Source organism: Oncorhynchus mykiss, chromosome 7, assembly GCF_013265735.2.
Source record: "Oncorhynchus mykiss isolate Arlee chromosome 7, USDA_OmykA_1.1, whole genome shotgun sequence".
NCBI classification, from domain to species: Eukaryota; Metazoa; Chordata; class Actinopteri; order Salmoniformes; family Salmonidae; genus Oncorhynchus; species Oncorhynchus mykiss.
In genome coordinates this window covers 71,210,002-71,236,826 of record NC_048571.1, presented here as the reverse complement: position 1 = coordinate 71,236,826, position 26,825 = coordinate 71,210,002, and the positions used below count along the sequence as shown (strand labels likewise).

Sequence of the window (26,825 nt, the reverse complement as noted above, 5' to 3'; positions counted from 1 at the left end):
AACAAACTCACCACCAAGCTTTGATTATTTGAATCAGCTGTGTAGTGCTAGAGCAAAAAAATCAAAAATGCACCAAGGTTGGGCCCCAGTACCAAGTTTGGGAAACCCTGGGTTAGAGCGCACATATAGCCTACATCTCTTATACTCAACTCTAGCCATTGAAGCCAGCTCCACTGCATTTTTTCATTGTTCCCCTCTAGTCAGGGACTGATTTATACCTGTGACACCAGGTGTGTGCAATTAATTATCAGGTAGAACATAAAACCAGCAGGCCCTGGACCTCATAGGGTAAGAGTTGAGTACCCCTGGCCTACATGATGAGATTATTATGGACAAAGGAGTGAGATTATTTTTATTTGTCAAATGGCAGCCAAGCATCAATGATTATGTCATGAGAATAATCCCCACGATATTTATTGGAAAGGAGCATCAAGTTTATCACGTTGCACTTTCAACACCCTGTGTAGTTCATCATAATTTATTTAATCTGTGGTTTAATGAACTGCATGCTTTCCCAACGTAGTAGTGGGAGATGTCATCGCCTTCAATATGATGGTTACTATATAAATATTTGCACATAAGTGTTGACACAAAAATTTGTCGCATAATACATATTACAGACACAAAAAGACGTAGAATATTTTGTTTTGTCAACATTTGGAAAGTTTACCAAAAAAATTGTTTCCATCTGTTTTATCCGACATATACTTTAATCGGATAAAAAGTTTGGATGGAAACCTTGTCTGTGTCCAGTATGAAGGAAGTTGGAGGTACTTTCACGAGCCAATGCTAACTATCGTTAATGCCTAGCAAATACCAAAAGACTTCCAGTCAAATGCTATTTAGCAACTTCCTTCAAAGTGAACGTAGAGACATACAAATAGTATACACGAGTTCATCCGACTCTGGGGAAGTAGATGAAGGCACTCATTACCACAATCCAGAAGTATCCCTTTAAACCAAGAGGTCGCTAGGTATTGGGTAGTGGCTACATTATAAACATTACAACACATTTTCAAATGTGAACGGGCAGATCAGAGCCCAAATGACTGCAACTGGTTCGGATTTCAAATAAATATGCCCTTTCTCTTGAAGAACAAGTTGCCCGTTCAGTAGGTGGCGTCGCTACATCAATAGGTGTATTCTTCCATAAAACTTTAAAGAAGAAGAACAAGTTGCTTGTCACGTGTGCTTATGCAGTTTAGAAAGTTTGACAGCAGTTTTACAACGTCAGCTAACCTAGCTGTGTGTTTAGCTGTTTTCGATCAGTCGAATGTAATCAAGGTTCACCCCGCTACAATATTTGTACGTTTGGGAGAATATAGGATTTCTTCCGGTATAGCGAACTGCTGAAAATCGAACATGGAAGTTGTTCAGGTAAATCGGTCGACACGACTTTTCGTTATATTCGCTAACTTAACAGTTAACGTTAGCTAGTGCAGGGGACCAACATTCGTGACATTTTAGTGTCGGGGGGCTACCAATTAAAACATTTATGAAAAATACATCTCGCTTGACCACGGTTTTTTTTCTTCTTCCAATTTAAGAAACTTCTGTCGGGATTCAATCTTGACCTGGGACCTTTGAAAGAACCTCTGGGATTTATTCGGATTCTGGAATGGGTAAGATACCCTCTTTATCCTTTTAGAGGACTTCGCCAAAATGTAATGTGTTGCAACCCATTGCTATGTCTATTGTCTCGCAATTGTCACACACACTAAACTTGCTAGCTACGTTAATTAACTAGCTAGTTTGTCATGTTCTTGGTTAATGTTGCGCGCTAGCTACTTGTTTTTTTGTAGTTTAATTTCGGAGTAATGTTAGAAGTGTATTGATGCAGATAGTTATCTAGTACACTAACGTCAGTTAGCCCAACCTCCAAGGCAAATGATAGCTAGATTTCCTCGGCAACACCCTATTCAGCGATTGTCTATGTAGTTACGACTCATAGCTACAACAATTGGATCAGTGACTGACAAGTCACTCTTTAAGATTATCATACAAGTGTTTTTTTTCTCTTTTTTTCCATTTTGTAAATGTATTTATTTAACATGTATTTAACAAGGTAGGCCAGTTGAGAACCAGTTCTCATTTACAACAGCGACCTGGCCAAGATAAAACAAAGCAGTGCGACAAAAACAACACAGTTACACATAAACAAACGTACAGTAGCACAATAGAAAAATCAATGTACAGTGTGTGCAAATGTAGAAAAGTAGAGGTAAGGCAATGAATAGGCCATAGAAGCAAAATAATTACAATTTAGCATTAACACTGGAGTGATAGATGTGCAAGTAGAGATACTGGGGGGTGCAAAAGAGCAAGACGATAAATAACAATATGGGGATGAGGTAGTTGGGTGTAGTATTTACAGATTGACTGTGTACAGTGATCGGTAAGCTGCTCTGACAGCTGATGCTTAAAGATGGAGAGACTCCAGCTTCAGTGGATTTTATTTATTTATTTATTTTTATTTTTTTGCAGTTTGATCCAGTCTTTGGTAGCAAAGAACTGGAAGGAAAGGTGTCCAAAGGAGGTGTTGGCTTTGGGGGTGACCAGTGAAATATGCCTGTTGGAGTGTATGCTATGGGTGGGTGTTGCTATGGTGACCAGTGAGCTGAGATAAGGTGGGGCTTTATCTAGAAAATACTTATAGATGACCTGGAGCCAGTGGGTTTGGCGATTAATATGTAGCGAGGGCCAGCCAACTAGAGCATACAGGTCGCAGTGGTGGGTAGTATATGGGGCTTTGGTGACAAAACGAATGGCACTGTAATGGACTACATCCAATTTGCTGAGTAGTGTTGGAGGCTATTTTGTAAATTACCTTGCCGAAGTCAAGGATCGGTAGGCTAGTCAGTTTTACGAGGGTATGTTTGGCAGCATGAGTGAAGGAGGCTTTGTTGCGAAATAGGAAGCTGACTCTAGATTTAATTTTTGACTGGAGATGCTTAATGTGAGTCTGGAGGGAGAGTTTAGTCTAACCAGACACTTAAATATTTGTAGTTGTCCACATATTCTAAGTCAGAACCGTCCAGAGTAGTGATGCTAGTCGGGCGGGCAGTAATCGGTGGAAGAGCATGCATTTAGTTTTACTAGCATTTAAAATAATTTGGAGCCCACGGAAGGAGTGTTGTATGGCATTGAAGCTCGTTTGGAGGTTTGTTAAATGGCTGCAATCCCATTAATGGGATGAGATGACAACAGCCAGTGAAAGTGCAGGGTGCCAAATTCAAAACAACAAATCATTAAAATTCCTCAAAAGTACATGTATTTTATACCGTTTTAAAGGTAATCTTGTTGTTAATCCCACCAGTGTCAGATTTCAAATATGCTTTACAATGAAAGCACCACAAACGATTATGTTAGGTCACCACCAAGCTACAGAATAAACACAGACATTTTCCCAGCCAAAGATAGGAGTCACAAAAAGCACAAATAGAGATAAAATGAATCACTAACCTTTGATGATCTTCATCAGATGACACTCATAGGACTTCATGTTACAAAATACATGTATGTTTTGTTTGATTAAGTTCATATTTATATAAAAAAATCTGAGTACATTGGCGCTTTACGTTCACTAATTCCAAAAACATCCAGTGATTTTGCATAGCCACATCGATTCAACAGAAATACGCATCATAAATGTAGATGATAATACAAGTTATACACATGGAATTATAGATATACTTCTCCTTAATGCAACCGCTGTGTCAGATTTCAAAAACTTTATGGAAAAAGCATACCATGCAATAATCTGAGACGGCGCTCGATAATTGTTCGATAATGTCCGTTATTTATGTCCAATTAGGTACTTTTGTTAGCGCGTTTGGTATACATATCCAAACGCTCGTGCATTTCTTAGGACAAAAACTTTAAAAAGTTATATTACAGGTCGAAGAAACCTTTCAAACTAAGTACAGAATCAATCATTAGGATGTTTTTATCATAAATCTTCAATAAAGTTCCAATCTTCCCTATCCTTGTTAGTAACATGTTTGTTTATGCATTTCTGTGATTAGTTAGTTAGTAAATAAATTATTAAGCCAATTGGTGTATGAATGATTCATAGTAAAGGCTGGGCTTGTGCAGATAACCAACAATTTACGACATTTGGAACGAGACTAACGTGAGGTAAAGAATATTTCATTAATTAAAAAAGACTAATTGATCAGATATTAAAATATCTGTAGAGTTATATTAGGAAAATTATAACTTTGTCATCGGAAGATTGTCCTTGGTGCCCCGACTTCCTATAACCACATTTACATTAAATGTTTTTAATTTGACCTTTTTATTTAACTAGGCAAGTCAGTTAAGAACAAATTGTTATTTTCAATGACGGCCTAGGAACAGTGGGTTAACTTGCCTGTTCAGGGGCAGAATGACAGATTTGTACCTTGTCAGCTCGGGGATTTGAACTTGCTAGTCAAACGCTCTAACCACTAGGCTACCCTGCCGCCATGATTAGTTTAATCATATAGTAATAATTGGAGAATAGATTTGATAAAATATGTTCACTTTTTAATGATGCCAAAGACAAGACGGGTGTATGCTGGGCAAAGAACATTCAGAAATATCTTCCAATACATGTTGCCTGTGAGCATCAGAGGTGAACCAGTTGCATACACAGCTTGAGCAAGACATTCATCAGCATTTCTCTCACTACGTTCCTCCATTGAGTCCAAAAAAACTTCTGATTCCAGGAGGACCATGATCTGTTGCTATCGATAAGGTGTCTGATTCATCATTTTCACCTCGACTAGAAGTATAGACTTTTGTCAGAGGTTGCTTGTTGTGAGCGCTGAGGGAACTTTATGCACTTGGCCAGATGATTCTGCCTCTATTGCATTCTTCACATGATTTGGCAGAGTATTTGCAAATGTACACAGCTTTTCCTTCTACATTAGCTGCAGTAAAATGTCTCCACACATCAGATAGTGCCTGTGGCATTTTCCTGTGAAGATTTGGAAAAAAATGATTCCATGTACAGATAAATAGTTAAGCAGTTAGATTAAACAACTCCTTTGTAAGATAAATGAAACTTGAATGGAAACGGGTGAATTAACACTAACAGGCTCAACAAGCTAAAACTAACTAGCAGAAATGAACAAGTTAGAAATGATTTAAACACACTTTACTGTAGGCTGCTATTTACTAGTTAACAATAGATCATGCATGTCACTAAATATATTCCCCCCCCATCCAGTATTGTAATCAAAACTTAGCAGAAAGCATGTAGTCCTTGGCTCAGACAGTGTAGTGTGGGCTCAATAGCATCTCATTAGTGTGCTTGATCTTGAGAATCAGCTGTCCATGTGATGGACGAATGCATTGTGTTGCAATTCCATTGACTTGGGAATAGTTCAAACAAAATATGCCACAAGACCTAGAATTGCCTCATGTGTATCCAACATAAGGTTCACTGTTATAAGCTGTTTTATTTTGTATTTTTTTTAATGAATTTAAGAAATTCCCAAAATTCCTGGGCTTGTTTACCCATGGAAAATTTCCACAAAAATTCTGGAAATTTACCGGAATGTTTCCGACCCTTTGCAACACTAGTAAGGACAGATGATTTTTACACACTTCCGCACTGTCCCGTCCTGGGAGCTTGTGTTGCCTACCATTTCGTGGCTGAGCTGTTGTTGCTCCTAGACATTTACACTTCACAATAATAGCACTTACAGTTGACCGGTGCAGCTCTAGCAGGGCAGAAATTTGACGAACTGACTTGTTGGAAAGGTGGCATCCTGTGATGGTGCCACTTTGAAAATCACTGTTAGGTCTTCAGTTAAGCCATTCTATTGCCAATGTTTGTCTATGGAGATTTCATGGCTATGTGCTCGTTTTTATGCAACAGAAATAGCCAAGTCCACTAATTTGATGTGGTGTCCACTACTTTTGTCAGGGGATTGTGGAGGCCAGGTCATCTGATGCAGCACTCCATCCCTCTTCTTGGTCAAATAGCCCTTACACAGCCTGGAGGTGTGTTGGGTCATTATCCTGTTAAAAACTAATGATATTCCCACTAAGTGCAAACCAGATGGGATGACTTATCGCTGCAGAATGCTGTGGTAGCCATGCTGGTTAAGTGTGCCTTGAATTCTAAATAAATCACTGACCATGTCACCAGCAAAGCACCATCACACCTCCATGCTTTACCGTGGGAACCACACATGCAGAATTATTCCGTTCACCTACTCTGTGTCTCACGAAGACACGGCGGTTGGAACCAAAAATCTTGAATTTGGACTCAGCACACCAAAGACAGATTTCCACCTGTCTGTCCGTTGCTCGTGTTTCTTGGCCCAAGCTTCTTATTGGTGTCCTTTTTAGTAGTGGTGTCTTTGCAGAAATTAGACCATGAAGACCTGATTCACAGTCTCCTGAACAGTTAATGTTGAAATGTCTGTTACTGGAACTCTGCAAAGCATTTATTTGGGCTGAAATTTCTGAGGCTGGTAACTCTAAATGAACTTACCCTCTGCAGCAAGAAGTAACTCTGGGTTTTCCTTTCCTGTGGCGGTCCTCATGAGCCAGTTTCATCATAGCGCTTGATGGCTTCTGCGACTGCACTTGAAGAAACTTTCAAAGTTCTTGACATGTTCTACATTGACTAACCTTCATGTCTTAAAGTAATGGACTGTTGCTTCCCTTTGCTTATTTTTTTTTTCTGTTCTTGCTATAATATTGACTTGGTCTTTTACCAAATAGGGCATCTTCTGTATACCACCCCTACATTATCACAGCACAGCTGATTTGATTGACTCATGCATTAAGAAGGAAATTCCACAAATGAACTTTTTTAACAAGGCACACCTATTTAATTCAAATGCATTCCAGGTGACTACCTTTTGAAGCTTGTTGAGAGAATGCTAAGTGTGCAAAGCTGTCATCAAGGCAATGGGTGGCAACGTTGAAGATTCTCAAATGTAATATATTTTATAATTATTATTGTTTTTGGTTATTACATGATTCTATATGTGTTATTTCATACTTTTGATGTCTTCACTATTATTATACAATGTACTGTATGTGAGTATAACTGAGCCATGTCACTTTTATCATTTTGGTCCACTGTACTTCATTCCAGATATTGGCAGCGTGCATGAATGAAAGCGGCTAGCTAGCTAATGCATAGTATTTCAAACTGCATTCATGCCCAGACTGTCAGATCAGATAATAGTTAACTTTAGCTAGCTAGTTGTCACTGACCTATAATATGCTCTATGTCATGAGTTTAGGCTGATGCTTTAACTGTTATGACCTAGGTAGATCTTGACTTTGAGAATGGATTGTTGGTATTTTCGAGAGGAACAAATGCAGATGTAGTATGACCACAAACTGAGAGGTAGAGCACTAATGGATCCTGTGCGTAGGGCAAACCCTATTTGCAAGGTCCCCATGCTCATTGGTAACCAGGGCAACTAGGCTTCTTGACTTCATTTTGTTGAGTACATGGACATGGAAATTCCACTTATGATCTACAGGGCAGGTAGGAAATCAGTAGCTAGGCTATCAGACTTTTCATGTATGCAGCTTAGTAGTGCTGCCTCTTGGAGCTAAATTTACGTGGAGAATTTGACTATTTATGTGATGTGAAGCCCAGTGACTCTTCACTGTCCCTCATTTGTCACTAGCTGATTTATGTTTGTTTCTGCTGCTTATAGGCTACATCAAAGAATCACCAGAATAATTTAACCAAAATCAAACTGCTCACAAGCAACGCTCACGCGAATGTTTTAAGTTGGGTCCAGACAGAAAGTGGAATTGCCCAGGCCAACACATTGGAAGGACTTAGTGCACAGTATGTAGGCCTGAGAAGAGGTGTTTTGCTAAAGAGCTGACATTTCGAGCAGGCTTTGCTATGTGATGAAGTGACATTTTTAGAGACGTGGCCAACTGGCCAAAGTGTAGACTGTCAGCAGCTGTAACAGACAGCTTGGATTCATGAACTTGTAACCTGTCTGAGTAGCTGTCTCAGGATAAAAGAAGGACCACTGGTTCTGATCAACAAGCATTCTGTGTGTGTACACGATCTGTACGTGAATACAGTACCGGTATGTGTCTTTGTATGCACCACATAGTCTGTCATGAATGTGCTAGTTTTGACTGTGTGCTTGGCTAACTGTGTTGAGGTACTGTATGTGTGCAAACCTGTTAAGGATATGGCAGACATATGCCCCCTTTGGAGAGATTGGGTACCCCTAGTAAACTGAAAAAAAAATCTGTCAAAAATTGCTAATATATGCAAATAAAAATTATTATTGGATAGAAAACACTCTAAAGATTCTAAAACCGTTGGAATTATGTCTGTAAGTATAGCAGAACTCACAGGGCAGGCATTCTTCCAAACTAGTTTTTGTGGCCATGAAAGTTGGAGCAACTTTGACGTCATGGCCCCCACCCTTCCCAACCAGTTATGATTCTGGGGACACTTTCTATCTCTTCCGCTAGATGTCCTCTTTCAGTAGAGCTTTGAATCGTTCAAATCCCGCGAGAATTGACCCTATGGGAGTGAAATTAGTGCGTGCCACGAGAGAATAGGCTGTGCGTAGGGGCGCGAATTGGTTCCAGCCATTCCTTTGTTCCAGCACTCAAGAGAAGGGCAGATGATGGCCGATTGAATTGAAGTTTGTTTTGCGTGTCTAAAACATCATAAAGCTTGCTTCTGCACTTAGTTTGACCTGTTTAGTCGACATATAATATGTAATTTTGAAGTTTTGATGCGCAACTTTTCCGGACCAGAGGACGTTTTGGGTGCATTTCAGCTGATGTTATTAGCAGTAGCTAATACAAAGACGCAAGACTTGAAACCAAACGATGTATTGGGTAAGTATGAAGCCTTCCAGAACATTCTGAACGAAGACCATCGAAGGTAAGGGAATATTTATGCTTAAATCTGTGTTTCTGTTGACTCCAACATTACGTAGAAATGTAGCTTGGAACTGAGCGCTGTCTCAGCATATTGAATAGTGTGCGATTTCTGTAACGTTAAAAATAAATCTAACAAAGCGGTTGCATAAAGAAGCAGTGTATCTTTCTAACTATATGTAGAACATGTATATTTAGTCAAAGTTTATGATGTCTATTTACGTTATCTTGCCGCGCTACATAGATTTCCTGCGGGCATTTTTGAGTAATTTCTGAACGTGAACTCACTGTAAATTGACATTTATGGATATAAATGGCATATTATTGAAAAAAATATATATGTACTGTGTAACATGTCATATTACTGTCATCTGATGAAGATTTTCAAAAGGTTAGTGAGCGATTTATTTTTTAATCCTGCGTTTGTTGATTGCATGTTTTGGCTATTCAAATGAGCTGTGTCTGGTGGTTTTACATATATATGTGCTATGTTTTTGCCGTAAAACATTTTAGAAATCTGACTTGCTGGCTAGATGAACAAGGTGTTTATCTTTCATTTGAGCTATTGGACTTGTTAATGTGTGGAGGTTAAATATTTTTAAGAATATTTTTGCGTTCCATGCGCCACCGTTTCAGCTGAACGTGGGAGGGTTGATTCCCAATTGGGAACCAATATCGTAGACAGGTTAAGTAGCAGAGCTGCCAGTGGCCCTGTAGGCAATAAACGCCAATGTTATCTTTTAGGTTGGAGCTTGAATTCAATCCAGGCAGTCTACTTCTCCCTCAGCCAGTCATCACTATCTGGCCATGTTAGAAAGGATAGAAATGTATACTTTCTAACCACAAATGTCATTTTTAAACCACTACGCTTTACATCAACCCCTACCCTGACCTAAATTAATAAGGAGAAATGGCTCATATGCTTTGACCATAATTCTACTTTTGTCCATTCTAACATGGCTGTCTAGTAATTACCCTCCTCCCTCTCCCCTATGTGCTGTGCCAACCAACTACATGCCTTTCTCTGGCTAGAGAGGGGAGTGGCCAGTTACTAGGAAATACACTGTAAATCCTGGCCAATGCTGCAACACAACATTCTCAGAGCGTCAGTGCAGAGAGGGAGTGGAGGCAGGGGTTACTTTATACACACCACTGATCCCGGTGCTAAACCCTGACCTGCATGCTGCTGCATGCATGAGGGGTTAGAACTAACAAGTTCCAATTAGGCAACCTGAATCCATACTATGTCTGTGGCTGCTTCTTTAAGACGTGTTCTTTAGAATTAGCTTTAATGCAGCATTTAATTGCACCACTTTATTGCAGCCTACGCCACAGGCCCCTGAAGAACTCGCATAGACTATATGCAGTTGAAGTGTTGGAACAGAAGCATGACTTTACCCCTGAAAAACATAGCCTAGCTTAATTCTCAAATAAATATTTGTATGATGAACCACGAAAATGGGCGGGAAGCTTTTTGTTCCTTGATGCACTGATGTTAAAACAACTTCTAAGCTTGGTTCAGATCTGTTTGTGCTCTTAACTCCATTGCTGTTAATGTCATGTTTGTTATGAGAATGAGTGTCAAGGAGTTGACATGATAGCCGAGTGCCTGCCTGTTTGTGCCGTCTCTGACTAATTCATAATATGTATACCATGACAACAGTCAGAGGAGTTGGCCAAAGCACCAACAAGTCTAGAACCAGGTTTGAAAACAAAGGCCTCCTAACGTTCCCATATCATCAACTCCCACCTAACTACACTGTGACTGTACTTGCCTATAGGTTTGCCCCCAGGTTGGGTGTCTTACTTACTCAAGGAACTGCATAGTGGAGGGTTTATTTTGAGGGTCAGCGGCTGAGGTGAGGGGATTGCTGGAATGGTCAGGTGTTTAAGTGGGGGGAAATTGGAAATGTTTTACTTCACCAAACACCTGAAAGATGAAACCAGTTCCCACGAGGTTCACTTGACCTCAGGCTGCTACTACTACGATCACGATACAATTTTCTCCCCTGTGTTTTTTATTTCACCTTTATTTAACCAGGTAGGCAAGTTGAGAACAAGTTCTCATTTAGAATTGCGACCTGGCCAAGATAAAGCAAAGCAGTTCGACACATACAACAACGGAGTTACACATGGAGAAAAACAAACACAAGTCTATATACAATTTGAGATGGGAGGTAAAGGCAAAAAAAAAGGCAATGGTGGCAAAGTAAACACAATATAGCAAGTAAAACATTGGAATGGTTCATTTGCAGTGGAATAATGTGCAAAGTAGAGAGAAATAATGGGGTGCAAAGGAGCTAAATAAGTAAATACAGTAAGGAAAGAGGTAGTTGTTTGGGCTAAATTATAGATGGGCTATGTACAGGTGCAGTCATCTGTGAGCTGCTCTGACAGCTGGTGCTTAAAGGGGAGAAGTGTTTCCAGTTTCAGATTTCCATGGCTCGCATACCCCTAAAATACTAGTGGACTAAACTCCACGGTTTAGGAAGTTTTTGATGAACTCCACTAGAGGTCGACCGATATAATCGGAATGGCTGATTTTAACAATCGGAAATCTGTATTTTTGGACGCCGATTTTATTTATTTATATTTTTTAACACCCTTTTATTTAATCTTTAACTAGGAAAGTCAGTTAAGAACATTCTTATTTTCAATGACAGCCTAGGAACGGTGGGGCAGAACGACAGATTTTTACCTTGTCAGCTCGGGGGATTCAATCTTGCAACCTTACAGTTAACTAGTCCAATGCTCTAACCACCTGCCTCTCATTGCACTCCATGAGGAGCCTGCCTGTTACACGAATGCAGTAAGCCAAGGTAAGTTGCTAGCTAGCATTAAACTTATCTTATAGGGCCTCCCGATTGGCGCAGTGGTTAAGGGCGCTGTACTGCAGCGCCAGCTGTGCCATCAGAGTTTCTGGGTTCGCGCCCAGGTTCTGTCGTAACCGGCTGCGACCGGGAGGTCCGTGGGGCGACGCACAATTGGCCTAGCGTCGCCCGGGTTAGGGAGGGCTTGGTCAGTAGGCGCACCAGCGACTCCTGTGGCGGGCTGGGCGCAGTGTGCGCTAACCAAGGTGGCCAGGTGCACGGTGTTTCCTCCGGCGCATTGGTGCGGCTGGCTTCCGGGTTGGATGCGTGCTGTGTTAAGAAGCAGTGCGGCTTGGTTGGGTTGTGTATCGGAGGACGCATGACTTTCAACCTTCGTCTCTCCCGAGTTGTAGCGATGAGACAAGATAGTAGCTACTACAACAATTGGATACCATGAAATTGGGGAGAAAAAGGGGTAAAATGCAAAAAAAACAATAAATCAATCATAATCACTAGAAGCACTAGTTTATGCGTTGCATATAATCCATGTGGTGCGTATCGTTGCTCCAATGTGTACCTAACCATAAACATAAAGTAGAAGTATATATTTTTAAACCTGCAAAAAAGAAATCCAGGTTAGCAGGCAATATTAACCAGGTGAAATTGTCACTTCTCTTGCTTTCATTGCACGCAGAGTCTGTGTATATGCTGCCTAATTTGCCAGAATTCTACGTAATTATGACATAACATTGATGGTTGTGCAATGTAACAGGAATATTTAGACTTAGGGATGCCACCCGTTAGATAAAATACGGAACGGTTCCGTATTTCACTGAAAGAATAAACGTCTTGTTTTTGAGTTGATAGTGTCCGGATTCGACCATATTAATGACCTAAGGCTCGTATTTCTGTGTGTTATTATGTTATAACTAAGTCTATGATTTGCTAGAGCAGTCTGACTGAGTGGTGGTAGGCAGCAGCAGGCTCAGGCCATTTCACAACCGATGTGAAATGGCTAGCTAGTTAGCCAAGAGGATTCAATGCTGTAATTGCTGCCACAGTGCTTCAAAGTACTGATCCCAAACCGTTGAGGTCGGGTGATTGTGGAGGCCAGGTCATGGTTTCGGATGAGTTGGTCCGCAGAGTGAAGGAAAAGCAGCCAACAAGTTTTCCGCATATGTCGGAACTCCTTCAAGAGTTCCAGGTTTAGCATTCCAGGTTAAGCTGGTTGAGAGAATGCCAAGTGTGCAAAGCTGTTATGAAGGCATAAGTTGGCTACTTTCCCAGTGACCTTGCCATGGTTAAATGCGGTTGTATGCACTTTCAGTTTAGCACAAATGCTGCCATCTAGCCACTGTTTCTGGTTTGGGTAGGTTTTAATAGTCACAGTGGGAACAACATCCCCTTCCTGATGAACTGTCACCGTGTCTGTGTATACATCAATGTTATTCTGAGGCAACCCGGAACATATCCCAGTCGGCGTGATCAAAACAATCTTGAAGCATGGATTCCGATTGGTCAGATCAGCATTGAATATATCTTGTTAATTTTTCTCCTATGTACTGTTTTTGGATTCTGCTTTAGAGCAGCTTTCTGCAGCATTGGTAAATATGTGATTTTATAAATGTTGAGTTCATTCCTGTGCTGTTTTGTAACTAACCTGGTAGGTTGTCTGACAACCTGCACTAGGTTGCAGGCACTAGTTACAGTTTGAAGTTTGTTTTCTTGTGTGAAAATATACTTATGTTTATCACATACATATCACATACATTATCCAGAAATGGACTGTTAGCACTTGGTCTATAGCAGGTTTCCACAAGAATGGGCTTTAGGTGAGGCAGATTAACCTGTAGCCATATTACTTCAGTTTTTAACATGAGATCCTCTTTAAGCTTTACAGGAATGTGGTTCTGAATATTGACTACAACACTGCCCTTGTTTGCTTTTCTGTAGATAACTTTTTATTGCTGCCACTATCAAAGGTTTTGTCTAAGTGACTTTTTAATTTTAAGAGAGTCAGAATATGAATGTACTTTGTTACAAGCAAGTTATTGACTTCATGAACCTTGTTTCTTAGGCTACTACATATGTTAAGATGGGCTATTTTTAGTACTTTTCTGGGTTGCTTGATTTGTTTTTTTATGCTTTTCTGGAAAGCTTATCAGAAGTAGACTAGCTCATGTTATTTACATCGGTGCTGATAGTGCATGGTAAGCTGCACACAGTGGACTTCCTACTAGGACACACCTCTTCAGGGCTAACTGTAACTATGGTTCATACAGTAGGCACATGATTACAGCGTACAATAGCTGTAGGATCAACATAGGGGGACTTTAATTCAGTTGTCTGCCAATGCCCCTGTGATGTACATTTGATGCAGAATTATGACAACACAGCGTCACAATGGTGGATTAACTGAGCTGGTCTTGGGTCATTGATAAGTCATTGTCTCAATGCAGCCTTGAAATGCTTGGCTCCTGCTTGGACAGGAGCCAAGCTCATTTAGATGGACTCCGTCATTCCTTTAGATTATCTTCTGTTTCCAGACGGTGTCAGAGTTATCTATGAATGTGACTCCAGCAGAGCTACAGTTGTCTTTTAGCCAGATGTGTAATGCCAGTAGCCTGCTGAATCTTTCAGACATTCGGCCCAACGATGGTACCGGACCTGATATTATTTGCCGCTATTTGTAATCTGTCATTGCTCTAATCAGTTATTTTTTTAAATCAATTTTCAGAAGTTCCAAGCTAGCCCTCCTGATGTCGTAGTCCATGTGGGGTCAAACGACAGCGTCAGCCCCCGGCAGCAGTCGTAGAACGGTTGGAAGCAGCCTTGTGGTGTCCTGTACTCATGCTTCTGGGTAGAACAGTCTGAAGCAGCCTTGTGGTGTCCTGTACTCATGCTCCTGGGTAGAACAGTCTGAAGCAGCCTTGTGGTGTCCTGTACTCATGCTCCTGGGTAGAACAGTCTGAAGCAGCCTTGTGGTGTCCTGTACTCATGCTCCTGGGTAGAACAGTCTGAAGCAGCCTTGTGGTGTCCTGTACTCATGCTCCTAGGTAGAACAGTCTGAAGCAGCCTTGTGGTGTCCTGTACTCATGCTCCTGGGTAGAACAGTCTGAAGCAGCCTTGTGGTGTCCTGTACTCATGCTCCTGGGTAGAACAGTCTGAAGCAGCCTTGTGGTGTCCTGTACTCATGCTCCTGGGTAGAACAGTCGGAAGCAGCCTTGTGGTGTCCTGTACTCAAGCTCTTGGGTAGCACTGGGAACTGAGATGTTTCTCACCATAGACCTGCCAATGATGACAGCTGGTGAAATAGCAGAGGGCTGGCCGTTCTTTCGTCTCAAGTGATTTAGAAGACCCCTTGAGGACCAAAGAGCGGTGGGGCCCGATGGACCCGAGTCGGCTGTAGTATCTATCGTAGATAAATGGCCCGGTATCTCAGGCGGTCTGTGGAGGGTGGGTGCTCTGAGGATCTAAACCTGAGGGAGACAACAGAGGACCAAGGCACCTGAACCTCTGAATCCAGGGCAGCAAAGCTGTTTCTGGTCTGTGTCCGGGCTTAACATCTCCAAGGAGTCCCCCGTTGCCAGAAGATGCTTTTTTCCCCGACTTACATGGCGAGTGACGCATCTCCATGGCTGGTTGGGTCGAGAACAGGAACGTCCCACAGGAGCATCCTACCACTTTGGGGAGGGATCCCTGCAGAGTACAGGCCAAGTCATCTGTTGGGAGCTGATACGGTGGCGACACTTCCACCAGAGCGCGGCGTCTGGCTACTGGGGTAGAAGAACAATTTAAAAGTAGGCGGGGGTGGAGTCCCCCAGTAGGTTTTCTAAGAGTAGGCACTTCACCCTTGTAGTCCTCTGCAAGCAAACAGTTGCTACTTTGAAAGTCTGTGCAGTCCACATTGTCCCGGAATAAAGCAAAGTAAACACAGCTCCTGCAATGTTAAACGTTCAATAGCGACCTACATTTGAGACTGTTGAGCTAGCTGGGTTTCCGTGTCTCTCTCTTTACATGGAATCTGTGAGGATCCCAGGACAGATTGTTGCGTTCACAGCAACTAAGCCGCAGGATCCAAAATCAAAAAGTATATAAAATCTTAACTTCACAAGGAAACACTATCACAACTTTACATAAACGATTAATCAAGGTCTCTTGTTTAGATGTTTTGGGGGAGGAGCTCATTAGAATAATGGCCCGTGTGAAATATCACAGCACAGTTGTAATATATGGTAAACAGAAACGGGATGGTTTTCAGAGATGGATGGGAGGGGTTTAGTGGAGCTGAAGGATGGAACTAAAAAGAACAAGGTAAAATGTATAGTTGAAGTTGGAAGTTTACATACACCTTAGCCAAATACATTTAAACTCAGTTTTTCACAATTCCTGACATTTAATCCTAGTAAAAATTCAGTTAGAATCACCACTTTATTTTAAGGATGTGAAATGTCAGAATAATAGTAGAAAAATATATTTATTTCAGCTTGTATTTCTTTCATCACATTCCCAGTGGGTCAGAAGTTTACATACTTAACTAGTATTTGGTAGCATTGCCTTTAAATTGTTTAACTTGGGTCAAAAATATCGGGTAGCCTTTCACAAGCGTCCCACAATAAGTTGGGTGAATTTTGGACCATTCCTCCTGACAGAGCTGGTTTAACTGAGTCAGGTTTGTAGGTCTCCTTGCTCGCACGTGCTTTTTCAATTCAAAATTTTCTATAGGATTGAGATCAGGGCTTTGATGGCCACTCCAACACCTTGACTTTGTTGTCCTTAAGCCATTTTGCCACAACTTTGGAAGTATGCTTGGGGCATTGTCCATTTGGAAGACCCATTTGCGACCAAGCTTTAACTCCCTGACTGATGTCTTGAGACTAATAACAAACTAAAGCTGACTATTGTAAAATATATTGTCTGTAAAATGTATGTTGAAGCCTGTTGTCCATTAATTTACTCCAATTAGGAGGTGGGGAGGGAATACAAAATAAAGTGTGTTTTCTGTACACCCACTACTGTTCAAAAGTTTGGGGTCACTTAGATATGTTCTTGTTTTTGAAAGAAAAGCAACACCAAAAATAACCTAATTGATCAGAAATACAGTGTAGACCATTGTTAATGTTGTAAATGGATATTGTAGCAGGAAACGGCATTTAAAAAATATATATTTATATGGTTATACCGAGGCCCATTATCAGCAACCATCACTCCTGTGATCCAATGGCATGTTAGCTAATCCAAGTTTTTCATTTTAAAAGACTAATTGATCATTAGAAAACCCTTTTCCAATTATGTTAGCACAGCTGAAAACTACTGTTCTGATTTAAAGAAGCAATAAAACTGGCCTTTAGACTAGTTGAGTATCTGTAGCATCAGCATTTGTGGGTTCGATTACAGGCTCAAAATGGCCAGAAACCCATAACTTTCTTCTGAAACTTGTCAGTCTATTCTTGTTCTGAGAAATGAAGGCTGTTCCATGCGAGAAATTGCCAAGAAACTGAAGATTTCGTACAACGCTGTGTACTACTCTCGTAAAGAGGAGTGGGAGGCCCTGGTGCACAACTGAGTAAGAGGACAAGTACATTAATGTCTAGTTTGCGAAACCGACGCGTCACAAGTCCTCAACTGGCAGCTTCATTAAATAGTCCCAAAACAAAACACCAGTCTCAACGTCGACAGTAAAGAGGCGACTCCGGGATGCTGGCTTTTTAGGCAGAGTGCCTCTGTCCAGTGTCTGTTCTTTTGCCCCTTTTAGTATTTTTTGGCCAGTCTGAGATGACTTTTTCTTTGCAACTCTGCCTAGGCCAGCATCCCGGAGTCGCCTCTCCACTGTTGACGTTGAGACTGGTGTTTTCACCTCAACCCAATTGAGATGAGTTGGATCGCAGAGTGAAGGAAAAGCAGCCAACAAGTGCTCAGCATATGTGGGAACTCCTTCAAGACTGTTGGAAAAGCATTCCAGGTTAAGCTTTTTGAGAGAATGCCAATAGTGTGCAAAGCTGTCAATGCAAAGGGTGGCTATTTTGAAGAATCTTAATTTATAAAATATAATTTGGTTTTGTTAACACTTTGGTTACTACATGATTCCATGTGTTATTTCATAGTTTTGATGTCTTCGCTATTTATTCTACAAAGTGTGAAAATTGTATAAATAAAAATCCTTGATTGAGTAGGTGTCATCTTTTGACTGGTACTGTATAATCATGCACAAAGAAAATATGGAGGATTGGAAATGATGCAGACAATTTACATCGACAGAAACCACAATCTGCCTGCAATATTAAAGCTGCTCTAACCCCAGAATAAAAAAAAATCAACTTCCTTCACTTTGTAGTTTAGTCCGCTACTGAAATACCTGTATTTGACCCCTTTACACTCAGCAACTGTTGTGGCATTGTTTTTTATGACCCTCTATTTATTGCATTGGATATTTGTTATTGTTCAGAAGGCCTGAACTCTTTAGGCCTCGTGGTCTGTTTTGCACTTCTCAACTGCTATGTAAATTCTGGTTGATTGTGATCATGTGGGAACGTGCTTGAGCTGACGTGGGCACTGGACTAGGCTACTTTTAGAACAAAGGGCATTCTTCTAGAAGAAGTTGGGGCGTGCTAGATCTCCCATCACATTTTCATTGGACGGATCTGTTCAGTAAGTCCTATTTGTGGAACACTGCTACCAGCAACCAACACCGGAACAAGTTTTTATTCAAATATACAAAAATCTAAATGCAATGTGAAGTGTTGGTTTCATGATGTGAAATTAAAGAAAATTCCCTGGCATGTTCCATTCACACAAATCGTATTTCTCTGAAATGTTGTGCATATTTGTTTACCTCTGGTGAGCATTTCTCTTTGCCAAGATAATCCATCCACCTGACAGGTGTGACATCTCAAGATGATGATTAAACAGCAAGGTCATTACACAGGTGCGTTTTGTGCTGGGGACAATAAAAGGGCACTCTAAAATGTGCGGTTTTGTCACAATGCCACAGATGTCTCAAGTTGAGGGAGCATTCAGTTGGCATGCTGATTGCAGGAATGTCAACCAGAGCTGTTGCCAGATAATTTTAAGTTAATTTCTCTACCATAAGCCGCCTCCAACATCGTTTTAGAAAATCTGGCAGTAGGTCCAACCGGCCTCACAACCGCAGACCACGTGTATGGCGTCATGTGGTCGAGCGGTTTGCTAATGTCATTGTTGTGAACAAAGTGCCCCGTGATTACGGCATGGGCAGGCAAACTACGGACAACAAACACAGTTGCATTTTATCGATGGCAATTTGAATGCATAAAGATGCCGTGACGAGATCCTGAGGCCCATTTTGTTTTAAGATGTCTGTGATCAGCAGATGCATATCTTTATTCCCAGTCATGTAAAATCCATAGATTGGGGCTTAATGACCTAATTTCATGACTTATTTCCTTTATGAAGTCTAACTCAGTAAATTCTTTGAAATTGTTGCGTTTTTCTGTTTTTGTTCAGTATACATCTAGGGGCAGCAACATCATCCTAGTCCTACATTTAAAATGGGCTGCCTTTCTATGCAGTCTATTTAAATGGAATCAGCCCACCAGACAGATTTTTCTGTAGTTCGGATGGTGTGGTATTCCCAAGTTTAAAATTTATATTACACCTAGGAGAATAAACCTTACTCAAGCATTGCTATCAGACGATACAAAATCACTGATCTACAAATGACCTTACATCCCAATTAACTCCTCATTACAGATCAAGATTAGATGTGCGCCTATCCTTTCTCAAACAGAACCCATTAAACGTGCTGCTAGTTTGTCAGACTCCGCTGTTAGGAGCCAGTCCGTGTGAATGAGTTGGCTCTCTTAGCACTCTGAGGGAAAGAGTTTCCTGTGTGGAAAGAGGCTGGAGGGGAAGTTAAATTGGTGAAAAGTAATCATGAGAGAGAAAGAGTCAAGGTTCTAGCACAGGGAAAGTCTTCGTCTGGGAGAGAAGTGTAAAGCCTATGATTTTGCATACGTGTATGTTTGCCATTCTTCCCCTCTCTGGGTCTGCCCTCACCCCACTTTTCTGCTTTGAGTAGAGGAAGTAACTATCAGGGTGGATGAGGTTAGGTCCCCAGTGTTCTGCCCAGTCAGGGTTTCAAGATTTTTGGTACGAGCCATGTCTGAGGCCTCTTGGGGCCTCTTCCTGTCTGACCTGACCCTGCTGGGGCGTTCTGCTGGAGTTGGGGCTTTTCTTGCCAGGTGACCACTCCCCACCCTTATGGCTTTTACAGAGGACTGTTAACTGTGCTGCAGCAGGAACACTTGACCACTTAAAACCAGCTCTGTGTCCTACCGGTGGAACACCTCTTATTATAATAATATATGCCATTTAGCAGATGCTTTTATCCAAAGGGGCTTAGTCATGCATACATTGTACGTATGGGTGATCCCGGGAGTCAAAACCCACTATCCTGGTGTGGCACTACAGAGGACGACTTTCTGTTGTGATTTACAGAACCACAACTCTGAACAGCCCTCTGATCAGCTATAATAAAGATGAGCTAAATATAGCTGTATACAGTCTTATGTAGGCTACATGTATTATGTGTTGATTTAAAATCTTAAAGGACACATTTTGATAATCAGAGGAGTGCACAATAACTCTAGTTCGTTGGGAGAGAAACAGTTTATGAATTCTAAAGTACCTTTCCTTCCTTGTCTCCTTTATTGACCAGAAAACAAAGCCTAGACACTAGTGAAAAGTCAGCCCACCAGGAATGAGCTTTTCTTAGCTGCCCAGGAATGAGAATGATGTGAAGGCAAATAGATGAGGAGAGGAAGTAACTTAAGACCATTGAGATGCACGCTAACTCACCTCTCTTTCTGTGCAGGTGTTCACCATCTTTGCCTTTGCCACCACGGGTGGTTACTCTGGGACGACCCACATCAGTGTGAAATGTGGGGATGCGGTGCTAAAGGACATAGACGTAGGGTTCGGATACCCTTTCAGGTAAAACACCTCTCGCATAGAGCTGCATATTAACAACATGTATGCTGTCATATTGTTTCTTCTGTTTTTTTAATTGCCAGTAACCCCTACCTGTGGTCTGTACAGTAAATAAGCCTATCTCTGGCACTCCCTGAAAAGCAATGCAAAACTTTTCAAGGGTTTGATGTGTAAACAGGAATTCCAAAGAGCAGTTTCTTTTTACTCTAAAGCTGGTTGTAAAATGTATGCAGTCACACATGGAAAAAAACAAAAGATTCTTCCCACCAAGATCATTTTTATTTGCCTTTGATGGTTGCCCCTTAAATGTTTTTTGAATTTATAGTTGAAATGGATTTATCTAATTTATAGTTTTTCTCTCCCACCCCCCCACTACTCTCTAGGTTGCCAAGCTACGGCCCTTTAAAGGTGCCCACGTGTAACGGGAACGCCACGAATGAGATTTACCTACAGGGCGACTACTCTTCCTCGGCTGAGTTCTACGTCTGTGTCGGTGTCTTTGGCTTCCTGTACTGCACCGCCACCCTGGTTCTATACTTGGGATACCAGCATGTGTACCGCGAGGGCCGCGGACCTACCTTTGTGAGTCTAAGATAGGCTGTTGGTCGACCAAGATTTGAATTTTTTTGTCAAGCTGTGATATATATATATATATATATATATATATATATATATATATATATATATATATATATATATATATATATATTATTTATTTATTTCACACACACTGGGGAGAACAAGTATTTGATACACTGCCGATTTTGCAGGTTTTCCTACTTACAAAGCATGTAGAGGTCTGTAATTTTTATCATAGGTACACTTCAACTGTGAGAGACAGAAAATCACATTGTATGATTTTTAAGTAATTAATTTGCATTTTATAGCATGACATAAGTATTTGATCACCTACCAACCAGTAAGAATTCCGGCTCTCACAGACCTGTTAGTTTTTCTTTAAGAAGCCCTCCTGTTCTCCACTCATTGCCTGTATTAACTTTACATGTTTGAACTCATTACCTGTATAAAAGACACCTGTCCACACACTCAATCAAACAGACTCCAACCTCTCCACAATGGCCAAGACCAGAGAGCTGTGTAAGGACATCAGGTATAAAATTGTAGACCTGCACAAGACTGGGATGGGCTACAGGACAATAGGAAAGCAGCTTGGTGAGAAGGAGAAGGTCTGGAGAAGGTCTGTATGGAGGAGTGGGACAAAATCCCTGCTGCAGTGTGTGCAAACCTGGTAAAGAACTACAGGAAACGTATGATCTCTGTAATTGCAAATAAAGGTTTCTGTACCAAATATTATGTTCTGCTTTTCTGATGTATCAAATACCTATGTCATGCAATAAAATGCAAATTAATTACTTAAAAATCATACAATGTGATTTTCTGGATTTTTGTTTTAGATTCCGTCTCTCAATAAAAATTGCAGACCTCTAAATGCTTTGTAAGTAGGAAAACCTGCAAAATCGGCAATGTATCAAATACTTGTTCTCCCCACTGTATATATAAACAATTATGGCACGCAAGACACCTGTCTGAGTGGACTAATCCATTGCGAATGCTTCAGAGATGGCACACAAGTATCACCAGTAGTACGTTTACCATTTCTTGTCTAAAAGTTCTGTTAATGCATTCAATATATTATTATTACAGTCTTGTCATTGTAGGAGTGGACATTTTTGTAGAACGCACAACCTAGGTTACACTTGTGAGGGAAAAGTTTAGGTTTATTTCATTCCGTTTACGAGTTAATTTATTAATTGTCTTTGACAGGAGCTCTCCAAACAAATCTTGAGAAAGGACACACACCTGATTTATGAATAGAACTAGGCCTAGGCTACCTGGCCTGCACGCAAATGTAGGCTTATAAATATGCACATTTGGGGATCTGATACTATTTCTGATTGGCTTAACTCGCCATCACTGTGGAGCTTCTCAAAGTAATTTTTTCCTTCGCCTCAAAAAGAAAGTAAACTGTCTGTTTTGACATCCATTGTGAATAGTTCCTCAACGTAGCCTATTTGAAAAATCTTTCCAGCTCTCCCACTTTCGATAACCACACAGCATGAAAGGGGGAAAATGTCATGCTCTGATCCGGTGGAAATGTCATAAAGGCCTACCTCATTACTTCTTATCCTTTGTGCAAATAGCCTACGGCTGTGTCTGTCTGTCTGTGGTGCTCACTGGCAGCACCCAGAATATTTTAAACAATGTTGCAAGTTTGTTAGCTCGAGCTTCAGGCTAGACCCAAGTTAATAGTTAATACAATGTTTCAAGTTCCTTGCAGACAGGCCATGCATAGCTCCCGAGGGACGCAGCGGTCTAAGGCCCTGCATCTCAGTGTCTGAGGCATCACTATAATTTTGATTAACCACATGACATTGATTTTGAGATGAAACTGTTCCACAAAAATGTGCATATGAAAATCATAACTGACACACAGATCAGTAGAAATGGTATGATAACTTGCCACTCCAAATGGTAAAGGTTGCTGACCGTTGTTGTAGCCTACTACCGGCAACTTCAGATGCATAATGGCAGAATTTGCAACGGCCAGCAGCAGTGGGAGAAATGTTATTCTGGTTAGTTTAAAATGTTTTAACTAGGCAAGTCGCTTAAGAACAAATTCTTATTTTACAATGACTGCCTACCCTGACCTAACCCGGGCAACGCTGGGCCGATTGTGCGCTGCCTTATGGGACTCCCAATCACAGCCGGTTGTGAGACAGCCTGGGATCGAACCAGGGTCTGTAGTGACGCCTCTAGGACTGAGACTCAGTACCTTAGACAGCTGCGCCACTCGGGATCTCTGGCTCACGCTTTAGTAAATTGTCAAAATGTTTAATTACAGCGCTTGACGCATCAGGCAAAATAGCCTACATATAGTTGATTTTATTCGAACATAGGGTGGGGTTTATGTTAGTTACCGTATAGTGTAGCATAACTGGAACTATTTGTATATCCTGGTCTACCAGCCTGTGTACTGCCAGATCAGTGTCAACCAGTCATTGTGAGGCTGTTTGTAGGGTTTTTGAGAAGCAACCCATCAACTGGCAGACCAATAATGGTGTGTGACTGTACAGAGTAAGCATGTACAGCTGATAGTGATTGTAATGTTAGCCACACAGTACTGCGCAGTTTGCAGAAAAGAAAAGCATATCTAAAACAACATACTTACATTTTCAGAATTAGACAACGTCTCTCAGCCAGATGCCGAAGAATTGGTTCATGCATTTTCTTATTTTAGGCTAGTTCTCTAAAGCGTCACAGTTGTGGAACAGCTCGCTATGTCAGGTAAGAGGGGCAGATAACAGAGGTTTTTAAATCACTTTTAAAAACCCACCTTTTTAGTTGGGATTTTAATAAGTGAGTTATATACATCCTCAGTTTGTTTTAATGTGAAGTATTTTGTTTTAAATATGTTGATTTAACAATGTAACCATTTGTCTCTGGCTGATGGGTTAGGTTCATGTTTTAAGCCTGGTATGGCTCTAACAGCTGAGACAACAGGTTAAGTTGTGAGCCTAATAGTTTTCAAAAGAGATTCATGATTTCAAAGCTGCGTTCTTCCATCCTTTTCAACATGGTCCTATAGTGACAACCCTCCCCTGTTTTTCTCAGGACCTGTTGGTGACTGCTGCTTTTGCCTTCCTGTGGCTGGTGTCCTCCTCTGCCTGGGGGAAGGGCCTGACTGACGTGAAGTGGGCCACCAACCCAAACCACCTGGTTGAGACCTGTCAGCCCCTGTGCTCACCTGGATACTTCCCCTCCATGGGAAAACTCAATGCCTCTGTGGTGAGCAATTTGATTTAGTAATAGGAATTTAAAGCCAATTCTCAATGTGATTTACAGGTATGTACAAGTCAAGCATGAAAGACAGGGCTACGGGTGTAGTGGCACTTAATGTAGCATTTGTAATTCCTTTGTTTGTATCCTGTGACGTCTTTGTTTCACACTTTCCTGCTTGTCCAGATATTCGGATTTCTAAACCTCATCCTATGGACCGGTAACTGTTGGTTCATCTTTAAGGAGACTCCCTTCCACAAGGACCCCAACCCACCAGCCACCATGGAGGAAGGCGGAGTCCCCAGCTCTTAATTGCATAGAGCCCAAGCCAATTGCCAAGGTGCTTTGGACCCACACTGTTTCTTATTTAACCCTATTAAGAAGGAAACTAAAACCTCAAGCAAAATGTTGCTTTTTAATCACCCTTACCACAGAGGCCACTTTTCAATGATGGGCATTAAGCTCAAGCTTCAGGGAAAGTATTCATGCTGTGTTTACACAGGCAGCCCAATTCACACACTATTTTTTTTCTCACTAATTGGTATTTTGACCAATCAGATCAGCTCTGAAAATAATCTGATGTGATTGGCCTTTTGGCCAAATAAAAATAAAATAATTGGTGTGCCTGTGTAAACACAGCCTAAGTTCCCCAAGTCTAACCCTCCAACACAGCTACCCTTGGATGTGGTTTTAATACTCTGCATAGAGTTGGTCAGTTAATGTGAATGATTTGCTAGCTGCAATCAACACTACCCCAATTTACAGGTGTAAACCCTGATAACTGAGTGACCGCAACGGTTTTTATTAGTTTTTTCCTGTTTATTTTTAAACATTCTAAAAGGTGCCTTGAGTTAACTGTACATAACATCTATTCAGTTACAGTGAATGTGGCTTGAGTTGAACACTTTCAAAGGAATTTGGGTATCTGTGATTTTCAAAATGTCTGATTTTGGTCGCTTCAAGTAGAGCAGGTACTTTCAAACGCATAGGCCAAGTACAAAATGTCCCAACAGGGCTCACAGACACACTACTGTAGCTGAACTGTGACTAATATGGGGATGTTCAGTAATGCTGCGTTGACATCACAGGTGGCCGGCCGGTGGTACCTTTAATTAGGGAGGACGGGCTCTTAGTAATGGCTGGAACTGTATCGAAAACAACAAACCCGTGGTTTCCAGGTGTTTGATTCCAATAACTCCTTTCCCGGCCATTTGTTATGAGCCGTCCTCCCTTCAGCAGCCTCCTGTGGTTCAAATACACTAATTGTCTGACCGTCAGTCCCCTCGTTTACCATGAATCTAATAAAGGAGATGAGGTCGACGGTAAATGTTGAAATCCGCTGCTCTGTTGCCTTTCAGGCCTAAATTTGGTCCTCTAAATTAAAATAAACAATTTTAACTACTGTCATATCAGTAATTCCAATATTCCACTACTACATTTTTTAAACATGGATGTTGCATTTCTGTCGTGTTCTGAAAGCCTACTGCTTTGGTGCACTAAACTCGTCAGTTAGCTACTTGACCCCACAATCGCTCCTGATGTTCAATGCGTTCCTCTTTGAAATGTATGTTTTTTTTTTTTGTCTTAGTTTTGTTATTCAAAATTATTTTGTCACATGCTTCATAACCACCTGGTGTGGGCTAACCTTGAAATGCTTGTGGATGAACATATGAACAGTGCCTTGGTTATTTATACTAACTATAGCAGTAACACCAACTAATATGGACTACGTTCAATTTGAGGACACATTTCTAGTAACTGCTGTCAATATTTTAGTTATTCAAACTGTCAGTGCCTATATTTCACCGCAGTGCTGGTTGGTGTATTGTTTACTCAATGAAGCCAAAGTTTTTAAAGTCTTATGTAAAGTTGTGACATTGAAACAATTAAAACACTAAGTTCCCTCAGTATTTGACTCTTCTCAAAATGTTTGAACTAGAGCTGGGACGATAAACCAGAAAATGATCGACACCGACCACTTATTGCAGGCATTTTGCAGATAACATTTAGTACGATATGTAGCCTATACTACAGAAATGTAAAGTTTGAAATTAAATAAGTTTGCTAATATGGGTGGATTGTTATAGCTGTCAATTGACCCATAAAAAAGCTTAGTAGTAGTTTAAAGGGTCATTTTTTAAACTTGTTATAAAATTATAGTTCTATTTATTATTTCAGCCATATCACGATAAACTGCCTGAATTGATTTTTGTCTGACGCCCAGCTGTAGTTTGAGCAGGAAAAGACAACTTTTGAATGATGTCATTTAAAAAAAAAAACGACATTAATTGGTCAATTCACAATAAGCCCTTTAATGGCTTCTGTGTGTTTAGAAAATATCTATAACTTATCTCCCTGAGTAAGTTTTAT

The 26,825-nt window shown here is 40.9% G+C and overlaps 1 protein-coding gene across 2 annotated transcripts; it reads left to right on the top strand.

The window, feature by feature from the left end:
• The first annotated feature begins 982 nt into the window (after nt 1-982).
• On the top strand, nt 983-26,586 carry LOC110528399 (synaptophysin-like protein 1). Of its 2 annotated transcripts, none has more exons than XM_021610442.2 (6): nt 983-1,377; nt 1,548-1,622; nt 20,542-20,660; nt 21,041-21,239; nt 24,291-24,464; nt 24,699-26,586. In XM_021610442.2, exons 1-6 carry the CDS (start codon nt 1,363-1,365, stop codon nt 24,765-24,767), a joined length of 651 nt encoding a protein of 216 aa, XP_021466117.1. In that variant the 5' UTR covers nt 983-1,362; the 3' UTR covers nt 24,768-26,586. The 2 variants fall into 2 exon arrangements, with proteins under 2 accessions (XP_021466117.1, XP_021466116.1); XM_021610441.2 differs by having other exon boundaries at nt 984-1,377; nt 24,642-26,586.
• The last annotated feature ends 239 nt before the right edge of the window (nt 26,587-26,825 follow it).

Bases quoted from the DNA above. Each gene is read 5' to 3' on its own strand.
- LOC110528399 (XM_021610441.2), top strand. The intron at 20,661-21,040 runs GTAAAACACCTC...ACTACTCTCTAG, and splicing joins GGGTTCGGATACCCTTTCAG to GTTGCCAAGCTACGGCCCTT. The intron at 21,240-24,290 runs GTGAGTCTAAGA...TGTTTTTCTCAG, and splicing joins AGGGCCGCGGACCTACCTTT to GACCTGTTGGTGACTGCTGC.